Genomic DNA, 16,896 nt, shown 5'->3' with positions numbered 1-16,896 from the left:
AAGACAACACACAGTTCATGTGGACACATGAAGAAATTTTTTGAGGTGGCATTTAGAGGGTGCGAGAAACGAAATTGTGGCAGACAGACAGATTTGGGGCGGGATGGGGGGGGTGTATGGTGTGTGTGTGTGAGATAATGAGTTGTGTGTGTGAATGTGTAGCGTCAGACGGGCTGTGTTGTTAAAAGCTCAGTTCATCGGCGTGACCTTGAAGCGATAACCAGAGCACAGGACAAGATAGAATGGCCAGCTGCCGGTTGTTTTCCCGCTCGGGTGAAGGGTGGCGGGGAGGGGGGGTAGTTGATCAGTTGCAGTCCAATTTAGGGTGACTCGGTGGAATTTGTCCGAATCAATGTCCATCTTTCAATTTTTACCGACCTCAGCAACATGCGAGCATCCATATCACGTAGTGATTTTTGCAGTCCATCCACCTTTTCTGCCAGACCGGTGGATACACAAAGCAACTCCACCGACTGGGCCCTGATGTTATCAATCCCCTTCTGCGCTTCGACGGTCCGGTCTGAGATGTTGCGAGTCAGTTCACTGGACTGGTCAGCCCTCAGATGTAAAACTCCATTTAGGCACTCTTTAAGTTCCCCAGACAGCTTGTGGGTGAATTTGCTGGCGGCTGTCTTACCAATTTTCCATTAGGTCAGCGAGACCCCAAGGCCGATGATCAGGAGCCCCACCAACAGAATTCCAATCATCCAAATGTTATCAACGTCTTCCACAGTGAGAACGTCCAGGCAGACCATTTGCCAATCCCCCCAGGAATCGCGAGCAAAGCCTGCAGGGAATGTTGCGCTGGGACAGAGCGGCTCCCCCGGAGAAGCATGTTTAGACGAAAAAATCTTGTCACTAGCGCTGAGTGACCAGTTAATCAATTCCATTTCGAATGTTCCAGGAAAAAAGCAGGCAGGGGACAAAGAGAAAAGAGAAAAGGTTCCACAACACAGGGTAGACGGACTGGGAAGGAGCCAAGCTAAGATAAGAGGGAGAGGAGGAAAAACACGTCTGCTCTTGCCAGAAGCAGGAAGAAGAATTGCAATTGGCGGGATAAATTTAAACATTAATATTCCTACTGACTCTCTGCCACGGTGCACTTTGCTGAGCTTGTATTTCCTGTAGCCTGAGTGACATTAAGTGAAAGTTAAATCTCTTGAAAGAGATTATTTTTATTGTCATTCCAAAAAAAACACTTGGGAAGTGCAGTGTAGAACGAAGACTAAGTGTGTGTGTGTTTGTGTGTGTGTTTGTAATTTTTTATGAAATACAGTACCAGTCAAAAATTTGGAATGTGAGAAAACGTGTCCAGACCTTTGACTGGTACTGTATGTTATTGTCATTTGTCAACTCATGCATATAGACATGTTTTTGTTAATATAACTATCATTGTTGTTGTTGTTGTTGTTTCAAATGTCCCAGGCATCTGCAAAAATTCTATTTAATGCTTCAACACAAGCCATCAATATAACTTCATCATGTGGTTAAGCAGTGCACCTAAACTGTAAAGCTTGCTTTAAACTTTCTGCATTCACATGGCCTTGAGGGTCTACATGACGCAAATATCATTTTGGTCAGTTGTAGGGTTTCACTACTGTAATTTTCACATGCCTTAATGGCTTAGCACTGCATTTTGGCAAAAGCACAACATTGATTTCAATTGTTTTGAGTGAGGGTTTGTGCGTTGCCGTCCTTCTTCATTAGCAATCACAAAGTATATACAAGGATTGGAGCTTTGATACATTGGAATACAAACTCTACCCTTACACACTGGCTAGCATTAAATATACAATGTGTCTGCAAGTTTTCTATATTTGTATGTCCTAATTTACTAATACATATTGTTTCTGCATAAAGTGTTTGTTGTTAAAGTTATTTTGTAGGAATGGCACAAGTTTCACACACAGTAAATTACCTGTGTATCTTAAATGTTAAACGGTCTGGCAGAGACAGAATGCAGCAGGGTCTTATATATATCTAAATGATGTATTTATAATAAAATGGCTAAAGATGGCCTCCCTTACCTGTTTGTAAAGGAGACAAATAAAGATTCCATACAAATTAGCTTCGCTTTGAGGCCAAACTGGATTACATTATGAAAAGATGCCTGTCGGCAATAATCTGCTTTAAGCCATTTATGTGATACACAATGTATGAGCAAAATCCCCAAACTAGCCCAATACATTCATTTTCATGTTGTTATATATAACTTCTACACTAAGGATTGTCTTTCTCTTGCTCCAGAAAAACCCTGATTGATCCACAGCAGTGAGCAGGAAGTGTTGACCCCGTCCTTCTTCCAGCTGGGCACTATGGAATCGTCCACACTGGGGAAGGCAGCATCTCTGGACACTCTCATAAATGAATGCATTCATATATTTGGTAAGTGACATGTGAATGAATCACAACCAAGGCTGGATGACTTACCTGACCTGGGACATAAACTGATTAAATCATTACTATGAACTAAAACGGAAGGGGTTATTGATGACCTTTGCATGTGTTCGTAATCTGTCTTGTAGAGGGGCCCGGGTCAAAATCTACTTTTAACACCTGTAACAATTAATGTAATGTTATGCTTTCATGTTGCATTTTTTAAGGAATTTGCATTTTTTAAGGAATTTGCATTTAATCACAGGTAATAGGGGTTCATGCTTTTTGCTTTGGGTCTATTTATCTGATTTGTTGAAAATACAAAATAATTATCCTTTAGGATTACAACATGACTAGGCTCCCAGTGTAAATGTATTAATGTTGTGCCTGTTTAGTAAAGTTAAAAAGTAATGTCATAGTGGGACTCCCTTCTCTTCCTAGATGACAGCGGGGAGCTGCAGGCCAACTTACTCCCTCGCAGCCTGCTGCTGATGCATCGCTGGTACATCACATCCTCAGAATTGGCGGGAAAACTACTGACGATATATCCCTTATCCCAGAAAGTCTGTAGGAACTACTGCTAATGCACATTAACCAAGTGTTTAAACAGTTGGTTGAAACACTGCTGGCTATCTCAGTTCACCTTGCTGAAGATATGTACTACTGTAAAATGATGCCTTTGATACATATTTCTCATGGCACAGGAAATCAACTTAAATCTCAAAACCAAGATTACATTGCAACTGAATTTTCATTTCCATTAACTAACTTTTTTCCTTAATGTGGAAGTATATGGTTGTTATTGTTATTGTTAAATGAGCCGTATTCAGGGTTTTCCCTGGGTTTTTAGAGCGCTGAGGTGCGTACCACGTCATACACTCATTCACATTTTAGTGAAGTCATCTTGGATTTTTCTTTACATAAAGCTTATAGTTGTCAGTTTCAGCGAGGGAGAGATTACTAAATGTAAATGTGCTGTATTTATAAAGCGCTTTTCCAGTCTTAACAACTGCTCAAAGCGCTTTTTACATCTACAGGAAACATTCACCATTCACACACTGTGGCCGGGGCTGTCGTACAAGGTGCCACCTGCTCATCAGATAAACACTCACACACATTCACACTCCGATGCGCAGCACCGGGGGCTACTCGGGGTTCAGTGTCTTGCCCAAGGACACTTCAACAATGACTGCAGGGGCGAGGACCTTCCGATTGGCAGGCAACCGCTCTACCACTGAACCACAGCCGCCCCAAATCAAATTAATCAAAACTTTGAATACATACAAGGCTTGGTTTCGATTAGACTAAAATGGCCTAGTTAGGTTTAAGGAAACATCATGGTTTTGGTTAAAATATGTACATATTAAGGCTAAGGAAAGATCAAGGTAAAAAATTACTTCCAAGTTTGTTTGTCATTGTCCAGTCCAATGATAATTTTCTCAGTTCCTTCACTTCCTCATTTGCTGCCATCGTAGTTGGCTATAGCGGGCTTTGTCAGTCTTTGGGGCCATTTATGAAATGACAGTCTCAAATGTATGTATGATGAGGACAGACAATATCACAGCAAGAATAAATAGTAACAATCTACGCATGGAGGGACGAAGGAGATCGGAAGAGAAAAGAGCTTCTTTATTGAACTTTTGCCAAAGCTTGATGTATTGAAAATGCTGTATGAACTTGCGGGTTCTCCTTAAGTGGTATGCATGCTCTCTAGGTGCTACAAAACCCTCCCATAAGCCCCCTTCAGACATGCACTGCAAACCTGAAATTATCTAGACATTACCTTGTAGAGCTGCATTTGAGAATATAGAACTCTGAATCAGTTGGAACAGACATCTTTACCCTGCCAGCTACTTTATACAAAATTTGTGCAATCTCCAATTTAGCCCAAAGTGTAAAATTCATTGCAGTAAGTGGCTGTGTTGATGACGTTTCTTTAGGCCTGTGCAAAATCGGAAGAAAACAAACATCTGAAGGTGAAGAAGGAGTGAGATTTACATGAAGATGGCAGTGACAAGACAAAAGAAATTCTATCTTTAAGGGCTGATGCCAAAAAATGTCAGACAAATTAAAATAACAAGAGAGACCGGGTTGTTTGTTCCCAAATTCTAAAGCGTCTATGGTTGTAGTGTACAATTTAATCTGCATAATGTCCTGCCTGCTGTACACACAGGCGACACCCTGTGCCTAAACTAATTTGTATGTGTATACTGTTTAGAGTTTTTCCAGTTAGTTAGAACGCATCTGAGACGGATACATGGTGCTAAATTAGTCTCTTAAGTACAGTATTTGAAACTTTAATACAGAGTGATTTAGTTTAATTTTAGTATCCGCAAATGCCGTAGCCTGACATGCACATCTTGAAAAATTTAACTTCGCATTGCGGCGACGCATGTCTCTTGTCTGTGACTTGGTAGCGTTGCATTGCCCCCCACGTTTCATCTCCTGGTTCTCCTTCTCCATCAACAACATGAAATGAAGGAGAGGGGCAACTTCTCTTAGTGCAGATGTCCCACCGTGGTCAGAAAGAACAGGGGAGAGTCGTAGTACTCACTCCAAATCTAGTCAGCGTCACTCTCTCACTTCTCACTCGCTCTATCACACACTTCCCACACACACACATGCCGGCTCGACGCACACAGTATAAACACCAAGTCACTTACTTGGGCTATGGCGAAAGCTCTGTGTGGAGCCTCCAGAGAAGCATAAAATGGCCTTTTAGAAGAAGCCTTGCCAAATGTTTCAGAGACAGTTGGCAGAATCTACTTGACGTTCCTACAGGTAAGTTGATGTTATAATGACTTTGACCTCAAATAAATTATTTATGTTTTCTGCATTATTGTTTCAGTGTCTTTGTAATTTGCTTTATGTTGTTATAGCGACAGTAACAGATTGCTCCATTTTTGAGCGCGATAACATTTACCTTCTTGAACAGCGATGCTAACTTAGCTCATTAAAGTCAGCCCTGTAACTTAACTTGCAAGTCTATTTGCTCTGTCGACTATTATGCATTGACTAACATCCCAGTAAAATCCCTGACTTCACTTCATACTGCTCTTCACAACGTAGTTCACTTACAACTCTGCTCCTGTGCTGGGACAAGGCAGCTTTTGTCATGTGCTCAGGGATAATGTGTGGGCTGTAACTGGTCTTTGGATGGAATTGGCAGTCTGAAATGTTATTAAGCGCTGCCTAAACTGATAGTGGGCCCAGTTGTAAAGCTAGTGAATATAGTTGGTTTCACATGAAAGTAGGAGGAATCAATTGATGGTGTTGCAAGTTAAACTATGAAGAAGATAAATTTAACATTTGCTCAACATATACGCCAATGCTCGACATGTACAGAAAGCATTCAGAGCCCTTTAAATTTGTCCCTATTAGTTTCATTGCAGCCAGTTTCCAAAAATCAAAAAAAGTTCATTTTATTTCTCATTAGTGTACACTCAGCACCCCATCTTGACAGTAAAAAACAGAAATGTAAAATCTTTTGCAAATTTATTAAAAAAGAAAAACTGAAATATCACATGGTCATAAGTATTTAGACCCTTTGCTCAGTATTGAGTAGACCCACCCTTTTGAGCTTGTATAGCCTTGAGTCTTCTTGGGAATGATGCAACAAGTTTTTCACACCTGGTTAAGGGTTAGGGTCTTGTAGGAAGGTAACCCTTTGGCCCAGTCTGAGGTCCTGAGCTCTCTGGATGAGGTTTCCTCCCAGGATATCTTTGTACTTGGCCGCATTCATCTTTCCTTCAATTGCAACCAGTCGTCCTGTTCCTGCAGCTGAACCCCCCCCCCCCCCCCCCCCCCCCCCCCCCCCACCATAGCATGATGCTGACACCACCATGTTTCCCTGTTAGGATTGTATTGGGCAGGTGATGAGCATGGCCTGGTTATCTGCAAACATACTGCTTAAAATTAATGCCAAAAAGTTCAATCTTGGTCTCATTAGGGCAGAAAATCTTATATTTCATGTTTTTGGCAAACCTGATGCGTGCTTTCATGTGTCTTGCACTGAGGAGAGGCTTCTGTCGGCCACTCTGCCATAAAGCCCCAACTGGTGGAGGGCTGCAGTGATAGTTGACTTTGTGGATCTTTCTCCCTTCTCCCTACTTCATCTCTGGAGCTCAGCCACAGTGAACTTTGGGTTCTTCTTTACCTCTCTCATCAATGTTCTTCTCCCACGATTGCTGAGTTTGGCTGGACGGCCAGGTCCTTGAAGATGTTCTGGTCGTCCCAAACTTCTTCCAGTTAAGGATTATGGAGTCCACTGTGCTTTAAGAACCTTGAGTGCTGCAGAAGTTGTTTTGTAACCTTGGCCAGATCTGTGCCTTGCCACAGTTCTGTGTCTGAGCTCCTTGGGCAGTTCCTTGGACCTCATGATTCTCATTTGCTCTGGCATGCACTGTGAGCTGTAAGGTCTTCTACAGACAGGTTTGTGCCTTTCCTAATCAAGTCCAGTTTAATTACATACAGCAGGACTCCAAACAAGGAGGAGAACCATCTCAAGGAGGATCAAAAGAAATGTGAGCATGTGAGTTAAATATGAGCACAGAGTAGCAGATGTTAACTGTCCAGATGATTACCTCCACCAGTCTAAAGGGTGAAGCTGTGTCAGCTGTTCATGTAGGCTCTCAGGTCACAGAAGTCATTCTGTGGATACTGGATGTTTCCTGATGATGCTGTGGTGTCTTCGGACGATTGCTTGGCATAAGTATGACACCTGTCCCACAATCCCTTCATACTGTGAGGAGAGTCTTTTGGGTCCAAGTAAACCTCATAAAACAGGAGGGCAGTCTTTGATAGTTGTAGAGGTGGCTTTTTGATGACATGTGGTCCTTAATTGCTTGTAATGTCTAAGTTTTTAGTCTCAATAACAAAAGGATTTGGCTTCTCTGAGCCAAACACACGACAGTCAGTGCAGTACATTTATTCTGTACTGCTGTCATAAATCAGCCCCTTACAAACCTTGCCATTGTTACCAATTGTCCACTTAGTATTAAAACGTCTTCTTTTATTTTTTGTTGACTCAGGCTCATCTTTTTGTTGGTTGTTCTTTAACCCAGTAATGTGTTGTCACATTTTTAGCAAAAATCCTTTTTTAAATGTAGAAGAATAACGGTTGCAAAAAAAACTAATGAATCACTCAATTCTTATTGACTACCTGCCAATGTGGCAGGTAGATTGACAGGGTTACCCGCCAATTGCTAAATTCACCTGCATTTGGCGGGTGGTCAGGTGTTATTTTCAGGCCCTGGTTCTGAAACTTGCTCTTCAAGTGTTGAAAGAGAACCATGTATGGCAGCTCGTTTGAATCTTGTCCATTTTTTAGTCTAAATGTAGCACAATATCCAACGTCAGTTGCTATATTGCGTCCCAGAGACTGTTGTTTGAGACAGGTGGTCTGTCAATTGCTTAGGAGAAAGCGATCAGGGCATAAAACAAAGATAACCGAGACTTGATTTAACAAATTAGTCCGTCAAGGAGTGAAAAAGTAACAGTTTGAAATAAATATAATCAAAACAGACGATTGGGTCTTGAAGGCCAAGAATGTACTAATTTATGATGCAGACTGAGTCTTCAGCAAGTGCTCACACAGACACCACCTTGGCCAACTCAAGTAAAAGTATGTATGTTATCTCTTTAATGTGCTGATTTATCATACGTTGCAGTTTATTAGTTTGTCAAATTTTGGAGAAAATCCTTAATTGAATTCCACGTACCGGGACTGCACAGGTGACAGCTGCCAGAGAACCAGGTTGAAGATTTGTTATTTAATGAGGTAAGGGATTACATACACAGTCATCAATTGCAATTTATTAACACTTTCCACTCTAGATTGTTCTGCCTCTGGGAAATCCAAAACCAAGACAGCAGAAAATATAAGGCTACCTAATCCTAATTTCACCTCTTGTTATGCATTTACTGTACAATTCAAGTTTATAGTTTCAAGGTGATGCACTTGAAAATCAGAAGCCACAGTTAAGTTTCATTGTCCCAATACACATGGCCTGTGTGGTTAAATTAATTATTTTAAAATTTGAAAATTAACATTTAGCTTTTGTTTATATCTTGATTCTAACCAGTAACTGATTTAAGGACAACATTGCTCTAGAACTATGTCTTAAGGGGTGGGAACAGCCCACAATTCTAAATTTGAAATGTAACACAATCTCTAGGGGCATCACAAGTGAGTCACATGTCAACAGGTCATAAGTATTATTCTTCATTCCATGGAAAGTTCTTTGGAGCTAAAATGGGATGTTTCCATTGTGGCACAGGTTCATCATGGTTCCATCCTTTTACTTTCAAAATATTTGCTGCTGAAATCTCTGTGTGTGCTCAGGTACTGGATTGTGACATTCCCTGCAGAGTTCTACCTGGATTTTGGTCTGATCCGGATAACAGAGGAGTTCAGAAGTGTGGCTGCTCAGCTCGGCTGTGACAAGCATTTCAAGCTCCTTGACATCTCCACCATGTAAGACAACATACAGATACATTTGCTGAAACTTTTGACCTGATCAGTATTACCAAGTAAACCAATCTAGTCCTTAGTGTAAAACTAATCCAAATCCAATTTTAACTCTATACCAAAGTCCTGGTCCAAAATATTTAAATGAAAAACCCTTGTGATTGAGTGGTAAAACCTATCTAGGAATACATAATCCAAGTTGTTCTTGTGTTGCAGTGGCTACATACTGTAACAAAGGACCAACAGGACTGATCTTCATAGACATAGCTCAAACTACCTAAGACCAAAAAGCACCATACTGGTGATTCTTCAGCTTGTAGTCTTTTAGCAACAACTTATGTAGAATGTATGTCTCTGTGTCAGATCTTTTCTAGAATGAGTGTGCTTCTTGTTTTGAAATTGTTCTTCTTGTAGTCCATCATATGACTGGATGCGTAAGTTGACCCAACGCAAGAAGCAGGCAAAGAAAGGCAAGGCATCATTGCTCTTTGATCACCTGGAGCCCATGGAGCTGGCTGAGCATCTCACCTTCCTGGAGTTCAAGTCTATACGGAGGATATCGGTATGTCTACAAACAGCTTGGTTTCTGTCCAATGATTGGGTATTTTTGTTTTGGGTTTTTGGAATGTCAGACACACCATGTATAGACTAATATGGAGTACCGATGGTAGTAATCAGGGTCTAAAGTTAATTTTTTTGATGGGCAGCCACATTTTTTTTTTTGCCTCATGAAGGTTATTAACAGGAATCACATGAACGTTCCAAAACAGCAGTTGCATCCTCTCCAACTGCGCTGCTTTCATGGACGTCAGTGCCTTGACTGCAGCGGGCTTCTCTGGAAGGGCAGTCTTTGATAGTTTACAACTTATCGTGTGTAGATGGCTTCCTGATGACTCATGGTCCTTAATTGCTTCTAATTTTTAAGTTTTTTGTCTCGATCACAGAAGGATTTGGCTTCTCTGAGCCATACACAGGACAGTCACTGCAGTACTTTTATTCTGTACTGCTGTCATAAATCAGCCCCTTACAAACCTTGCCGTTTTTGCCAATTGTCCACTTAGTATTAAAACGTCTTTTACTTTTCTTTGACTCAAGCTCATCTTTTTGTTGGTTGTTCATTTCAGCCGGCCTCTTTACCCCAGTAATGTGCCGCCGCATTTTTAGCTATAATCCGACAAAATGCCGGACATATTTGAAATGTAAAAGAACAACAGTTGTAAAAAAGACCTAATCAATTCCTCAATTCTCATTGGCTACCTGCCAATCTGGCAAATAGATTGACAGTGTTACCTGCCAATTGCTAAATTCACCCGCATTTGGTGGGTGGTCAGGTGTTAATTTCAGGCCTTAGTAGTAATGCTAATACAACAAGGATAGACTGACTTACAGAGTAGTAAGTAAGAGAAAACCTAATAAAGAATGAAGGTTGTTGTGGGCACATATTTGGTTTTAAACTATCAGTGCAAAACAGATATCAAAATGTATATAATTCATTAATTTCCATTGCTGTTAGCTAATGAAATGATGTCCTTATTACAACTTAACCCTCTGAGCCCGAGACACTCGCCCACGAGTAAAAAGTACCTCTGATTCATAGTTTAATAACTTTTTAACCATACAAGCGATTTACTCACTTTCGGTTTTGTTTGAATCCTGACGTTTTCGGCTTTACGGAGGTCTTTTCCGGGTCTTTCTAGCCCCTACAGGGGATTTTCTATCCACCCTGGAACTTCAGCCTCTTTGGGCTTTAAATCCATACTGTTATATCCAAGATTGGTCCACTTTATATCCATAATTCATTGCGTTTTGGCTCATTTTCTGCCGCTGGATCGCTCCTCCGAGTCTGCCCTGTCTGTCCCGTCTATTGTTTCAGGAAGTGCATGCCCACATATGGGAGATAAAGTCACCCTCTTGTATGGAAGGCCAGAGGGGACAAAAATGCCTATAGACTCTATGGAAGGCAAAATAATGCAATATTTAGACACATATTTGCTTGTATAACATTGCTGTGGGTGTAATATCAATAAATATGACATTATTATGTTATTATTGGCTACTACTAAATGTCATGAGAGCAAAACGTCTTGACTTTTTTGGAAAAAATGCATGTATTTTGTCAACTGTATAAGTTATAATGATTATTTCTTCACAGTGTGACTCCCAAGACATATGAGAAGTGTTTTAGAATGGAAAATGGCTTAGGTTTTACTTATATGTCTGTGATATCAATACATATCTGGAAGATTCATTTATTTATTTATTTATTTATTTATTTATCTTTAAGGCCCTACAACCATTTTTAACATGCAAGTGACCTCACTGCAACCCAAATATTCCAATAACCCAGTTTGTCCTGAAAAAAATGATGTACATATCTTGACTGTAGACAACAGGGTTGATGTTTTACAAGTTATTATAAAATAAATCCAGACGGAAATTAAACTGTAAAAATGGCCTCAGGGCCCAGAGTGTTAATAATAATTTGTGATGGGCAGAGGAGGTTGCAGTGGGTTCTGGCTTGTGGTCAGTCACAGTGATAGGCAGTGGAAGCCCTGTGGCGATGGCCTGCTTAAATACCAAAGAAGGCAGACCATGTGGTCTTCGTGAGACTCTTCTTGGTCCATTGAAGGTCCATAGGGGTCAGGAGATTGACGAACAGGGTAGGCAGGCGGGCAGCAGATTAAGCAGTTAAGCGGGCTGAAGGCTAACAATCCCAACCAGCTAGGATTACAAGGATAGCTGAAGGGAGGCAGGCAGACTGGAGGCTGGCAAGCCCAACACTAGCAGACAGAGAGGCTGGAGTGATAGTAAAGTTATCTGTCAATCCAGTTAAAAATGTTACTCATCAAGGCTCGGAAGGCTTGCTTGGTGGGGGGCGGGGGGCAGTGACAGAGCTGCATCCTATTGCATAGGTCACCTATTCAATTTGAATTAGTTTATTTTGTACAATAAAATCAAGACAACAGTAACAAAAGAAAATAAAGTAATATAAAATAAAGATTGTGCAGGTAATATTAAGAACATACTGACAGAATCTCACCTAAGGAAGAGAAAAAACAAATATATAATATACCTAATTTATAACCTTAGGTTTTCCATCCATAGAATATAGAAGTCCTAGGTTCATTTCTGGTCAGATTGGTGAGTGTGAGGCCAGAAAGGGAAAGATCCTGAATGCAAACACACAGACATTACCAGTTCAGGGATTTATTGACAAGATGAGGTCACGTACACTTACAGGCAAATTTAAGTTCAAGATGTTGGGCTGAAAGTGAAAACAGGTGAGCAGGTGAACGAGAGTATCAGGTGACTGGGACAGCTAAGAATTTCTGAGAGCATCTGGTTGATAGATGTAATACAGGGGTGCAGGGGCCTGGGGACTGGAGAAGTGAGTGGAGACAACGACAGAGGGGCAGGGTGAGTCAATTGAAAACTTCTGAGACAGACATTGTTACACATGCTGATCTGTTACTCCCATTACAGTCAGTTCTCTAACTTGGTTAAAGCCAGGTTTAATATGATTTCTTTCCCTAAAGTTTTACAATCACCATTTGAAGCCCAATAAAGTACACCCTCTGAAATGGGTGATTGGTGACAAAAACGATCCTGGAACACCTGCTGTAGAGCTTTGATGTGAAGCTACCTGGCTTCTGGATGAACTGCATTTTTTCCACTGGCCAGGTGGTTCATTGCTAACAAGGGGTTCAAAGTTTATATTCAGGGCATTATTGAAATTGTGATAAAACCATGAACTAATGAGATGAACATATGGATGTTTGTCATTGAAATGTAATCAAATGACATAATTAGCTGACCATTCAGTTCACATAACTACTCACATTTTCCCAACCATGGACAGAAATTGACTTCTAAAGGATTAAAGATTTTTCAATATAAAAAAAAACACATAGGAGGATTGCAGTGAAATTGACATCAATTCTTTCCACAAGATGAATAATTGTCATTTGAAAATTACATGAAATTCAGGATTAAGGTTAGGGTTGTCACATCAGGTAAAAATATTAACTTAATCTAGCAGAGAAATGACAGAGCCATGGAGTCCTTTTAATCTTGATAATTATATGTTTTTTTATGATACCATCACCCTCAGCATCGGTACTTTTAAGGACAAAATGGAAAGTAGAAATGTCAGTATTTAAATTTTTCAGAGCAATGACCAATACATGTTTTAACACCTTGTAGGCCCCTATAGATTAGATTTTAAAATTGAAAGCTGGATATTGTATCTGAAATACCCTTTTGTCTCCAGTTTACAGATTACCAGAGCTACGTTATCCATGGCTGCCTGGTGGACAACCCAACTCTGGAGCGCTCCATCGCTCTGTTCAATGGAGTGTCACAGTGGGTCCAGCTTATGGTGCTCAGCAAGCTAACACCTCAGACCCGCGCAGAGGTTATTACCAAATACATCTATGTGTCTCAGGTAAGACAGGAAGGAGGCAGCACTGTAGTCCCCTACAAAGCATTTCCTTCTTTATTGTTTTCAAGGGTTATTTTTGTCCAGAAAACATGGACATTACATTGCTAGCATTCTCTTCCTCTAACACTATTTTAAAAATATATGTGCAAGGCTGACAACACAACTGAGGAAAGAAGCTGTTTGTACAAGACCAGCACATAAGTTTCACATAGTCCATGTTTTCACATCCTATCGTGACCTCGCCAGTGAATAACAGAACCTTTCTGCCTAAAATGAATGTTTTACATCACTCTATTTATGTAGAGTCTAGCCAAGTGTAACAATAAAGTCTTGCAGTCTCTGGACAACTCCCAAGTCAGCACAGTAGCTAGCATCAGTAACTTTCCGTTTTAGAAAAGCATTGACAAACCAGAAGTGCAATGAATTCACCAATGAAAATAAATTGCAGGCCTTATCTCATAATGACTTTTGTGTCTTAGAATTATTAATATATATATTTTTTACAAGAAAATATCTCATAATTAAGTGAAAAGGATATAATATGGGATAACTGAGGGGATTTATCAGTCATCGCTTTTTGATAAGGAAGATCAACATAATCAGTAGGTCAAAATATGTGGGTCAAGATTGTGCAGGCATCTCAAGTACTTGGGACTTATAAAGCAGAAATCCCTCTGATCTGCACTGTTGATAAAGGAACAGCTACACCAGTAATGCATGCTTCATGCATATGAAGTCATGCATCAAAATCTAAATACTACAATTTTGTAACAGCTATCAAAGTTTAGCATGTAATAAAGTATGATGAAAACATTTGCATTGGCCAGCCACAGCTGAAATGCAATGTTATGAAAGAGAAAAATTATAATTATGAGAAAGGTCTAAAAAATGTCTCTGTTAAATGCATTATGGTTCCATAATAAGGGAGTCTCAGGAAGTTCAGCACTACGTCACATGAAGCGCAAGCAAATTAAATATTCAGTCTCTTATGATATAATGAAATCATCAAAGTATTTAGGTGTTGCTTTATTGTAAAGGTATGTGCACAAACAAAAGCAAATTGTGTGTAGAAATGACATAAAGTGCCATTGATAGCCTTCTTGAGGTGTTTGAGTTTTGAACAATTTTACCATATCGTTAAAGGATCTGACTAACTAGCATAGAATGTGCAGCAGGCATCCAGTCTTAAGTCTTTACCATTCCTGTCAGTTTTAAAAACATTAATATTCCTGGTAGGTTTTTACATATTGTTTGCATCTTCCTCTTAAAAGATTCAAAGAGCTTCCCCAATCAGTGTTCTAATCATCTTTTTAGTGATCCTGTCTCCTGTCATAGAAGTGAATCAAGGATCATATTATTTACACACTGCCATCAGCTACAGGAGTGTGCTGCATCCATTATTATTGATTGGTTTCTAAAGGTCCCATGACATGCTGCTTTTTGGAAGCTTTTATATAGCCCTTAGTGGTCCCCTAATACTGTAAAGTCTCTTGTGGCTTTGATAAACTGTCTCTTTGCTCGTTTGAGCAGATCAGCCCATCTGAGCTTTCATTAGGCTCGTTTGACATGAGCCAGCTCTGCGCAGAATGGATCACTTGTGATCACCGCCCGTTGCATGCCTGTTAGATTTGTGTTCGACTTGATCCCGATTTGCTCTGATGTCATGCACACGTAGGCAACAATGATCTCACGAGAGCAAGGCAGCCACAGTTTTGAGACGCAGGCAGCGCAGTTGCTTTTCACTGACTGCAAGACCTAGGCGGACCCAGGGCATGCTGGGAAACGCCGGCGTCTCAGCTGATTTAACAGCTGATTGGGTCAGAATCACTCAATATCGTGATGTTTTGTATAAACCTTTTAATGTTTTTTAATTGGAGGGATTTTAACTGCTATCTTTTATTCTGTACGGAACACATGTGTGGCTAATAGTGACGTTTAGAAGTCAGAGAGACTAAATCTAGTCAGAGAGACTAAATTTGTTCAAATTACTGATCATCTACAGCATGGGTCTCAAACTCGCGGCCCGGGTGTCAATTGCGGCCCGCGGGATGATATTTTGTGGCCCCCTACTTGACATCAAAGTTAAGTGTTAGTGCGGCCCGCCCGTTCTGAAACTTTTTGTCATTGCGCTTGTCACTTATGGGCTACCTTAGTAGTCTCCTGACAGCGGCGTAACGGTTGTCAAGCTAGCTAAGTACTCTTTGCGGCAAATGCCTGAGGTTTGACAATGTGATGTCTGTTGTTGTGAAATTCACCAACCATATCAGATCTAGGGGCTTAAAGCCAAATGTTTGGAGGAAATAGTTGTTGTTTTTTTGGAATACTTGATGCGGCCCAGCCAAACCCAGACTCTACTTCCAGCGGCCCCCAAGTAAGTTGAGTTTGAGACCCCTGATCTACAGGCTGTTGAGGCCTGCTCTTGTCCACTTCACAGGCAAGGCGCAGTTCATCTCGAATGAGCCTATTTTCTCAAATGCAGAGCAGGATACCCAGAACTCGGTTTACACCTTTCTTCATTTCTAGCCACTGGGGGACAATAGACAGGCTGTGGGATACACATTTTAATGTTAAAAAACTCTAATCATGCCATGGGACCTTTAAGATATTCTAGCATACTTGAAAAAACATATCAACCTCAACGAGAACTTAACACATGCATGAATAGCTACATTGTATGCAAATAGGACTTTGCCGCTTAGGGGATTCAAGCCCTGGACTTTGTATCCCTAGAAAAGGTGACTTACCAATGGCACCACTGGGAAGATATGGTTTTACACACACGCACCTTCTTACAAATTGAGGCAATCAAGGACAGCCATAGTGACGTCACACAAATCCTTGTGCTGGTTTCAGCTGTGGTGTGAACATTTCGGGAAAAAGAAAATGTCCTAATTACTGTAAAGCACTGAATGAGTCACCGTTTGGTAGCATTGGTCCAATCTGGCCCACTACTATTAATAAACAGGCTCACACATAAGCACTGATGATGATCGGAAATTAGCAACTGCTCAAGATGTGACACCTCAAACTGATGTGTCTATGAAGGCTAAGAGGTGCTCGCTTTCAGGACCACTGAGTAGGCAGATGACAGTTGTGGAGATTAAAATGATAAAATAATTATGACTCTGAGCCAAGCCATATACGAGATAACTGCAAAAATGTAACTTTAATTGTTACAACGCAACTGGGATTGGGAGTGGTCATTGCTCCTGTTTTTTTCCTGCTAAATCATTTCTAATCAGTGCAACTTTGTTTCACCCTTCAGCTGTTTATTGTCTAATATTAGGAGTATTATTTATTGTGTAGTAATTCGTGCTGTAAGTTGTTTAGAACGACGTTAACACAAACCCATTTTAATGGCGTCAATTTCTTTTTTGGCAAAATTAACATTCTTTTTGGCCTAGCAAACTGTGTAGTTTTTTTCACATGCTGTTGCAACAACTCGTAACGTCAGAAAAACTACAACACCCACCGGAAACAAAACACACCGTGCACACGCCGTTTGGGCTCTCGAGCCGGCCAAAGAGTAGTAACGTTACGTTTTAGTGGACGGCGAATGTGAGACACCAAAATGGTCCCAATAAGATTCTGAATGGAAAGTTTACTTTTT

General features: G+C 40.6%; 1 protein-coding gene across 4 annotated transcripts in view; it reads left to right on the top strand.

Annotated features, from left to right (window-relative positions):
- rasgrp3 (RAS guanyl releasing protein 3 (calcium and DAG-regulated)) overlaps positions 1-16,896 on the top strand; it is a 56,242-nt gene that overhangs the window by 17,122 nt on the left and 22,224 nt on the right. For all 4 annotated transcript variants that reach the window (XR_004336008.1, XR_004336010.1, XR_004336009.1 and 1 more), the window contains exons 2-7: positions 2,248-2,385; positions 2,818-2,920; positions 8,093-8,155; positions 8,720-8,851; positions 9,260-9,407; positions 13,116-13,289. Coding sequence is in view for 1 of the 4 variants with exons in the window: in XM_032542137.1 (XP_032398028.1) it covers positions 2,316-2,385; positions 2,818-2,920; positions 8,093-8,155; positions 8,720-8,851; positions 9,260-9,407; positions 13,116-13,289 (690 nt within the window). In the remaining 3 variants the exon portion in view is untranslated. The remainder of the gene's footprint in view (positions 1-2,247; positions 2,386-2,817; positions 2,921-8,092; positions 8,156-8,719; positions 8,852-9,259; positions 9,408-13,115; positions 13,290-16,896) is intronic.

This window comes from Etheostoma spectabile, chromosome 17, assembly GCF_008692095.1.
Source record: "Etheostoma spectabile isolate EspeVRDwgs_2016 chromosome 17, UIUC_Espe_1.0, whole genome shotgun sequence".
Classification (NCBI taxonomy): domain Eukaryota; kingdom Metazoa; phylum Chordata; class Actinopteri; order Perciformes; family Percidae; genus Etheostoma; species Etheostoma spectabile.
This window is presented reverse-complemented; position numbering and strand designations above follow the sequence as displayed.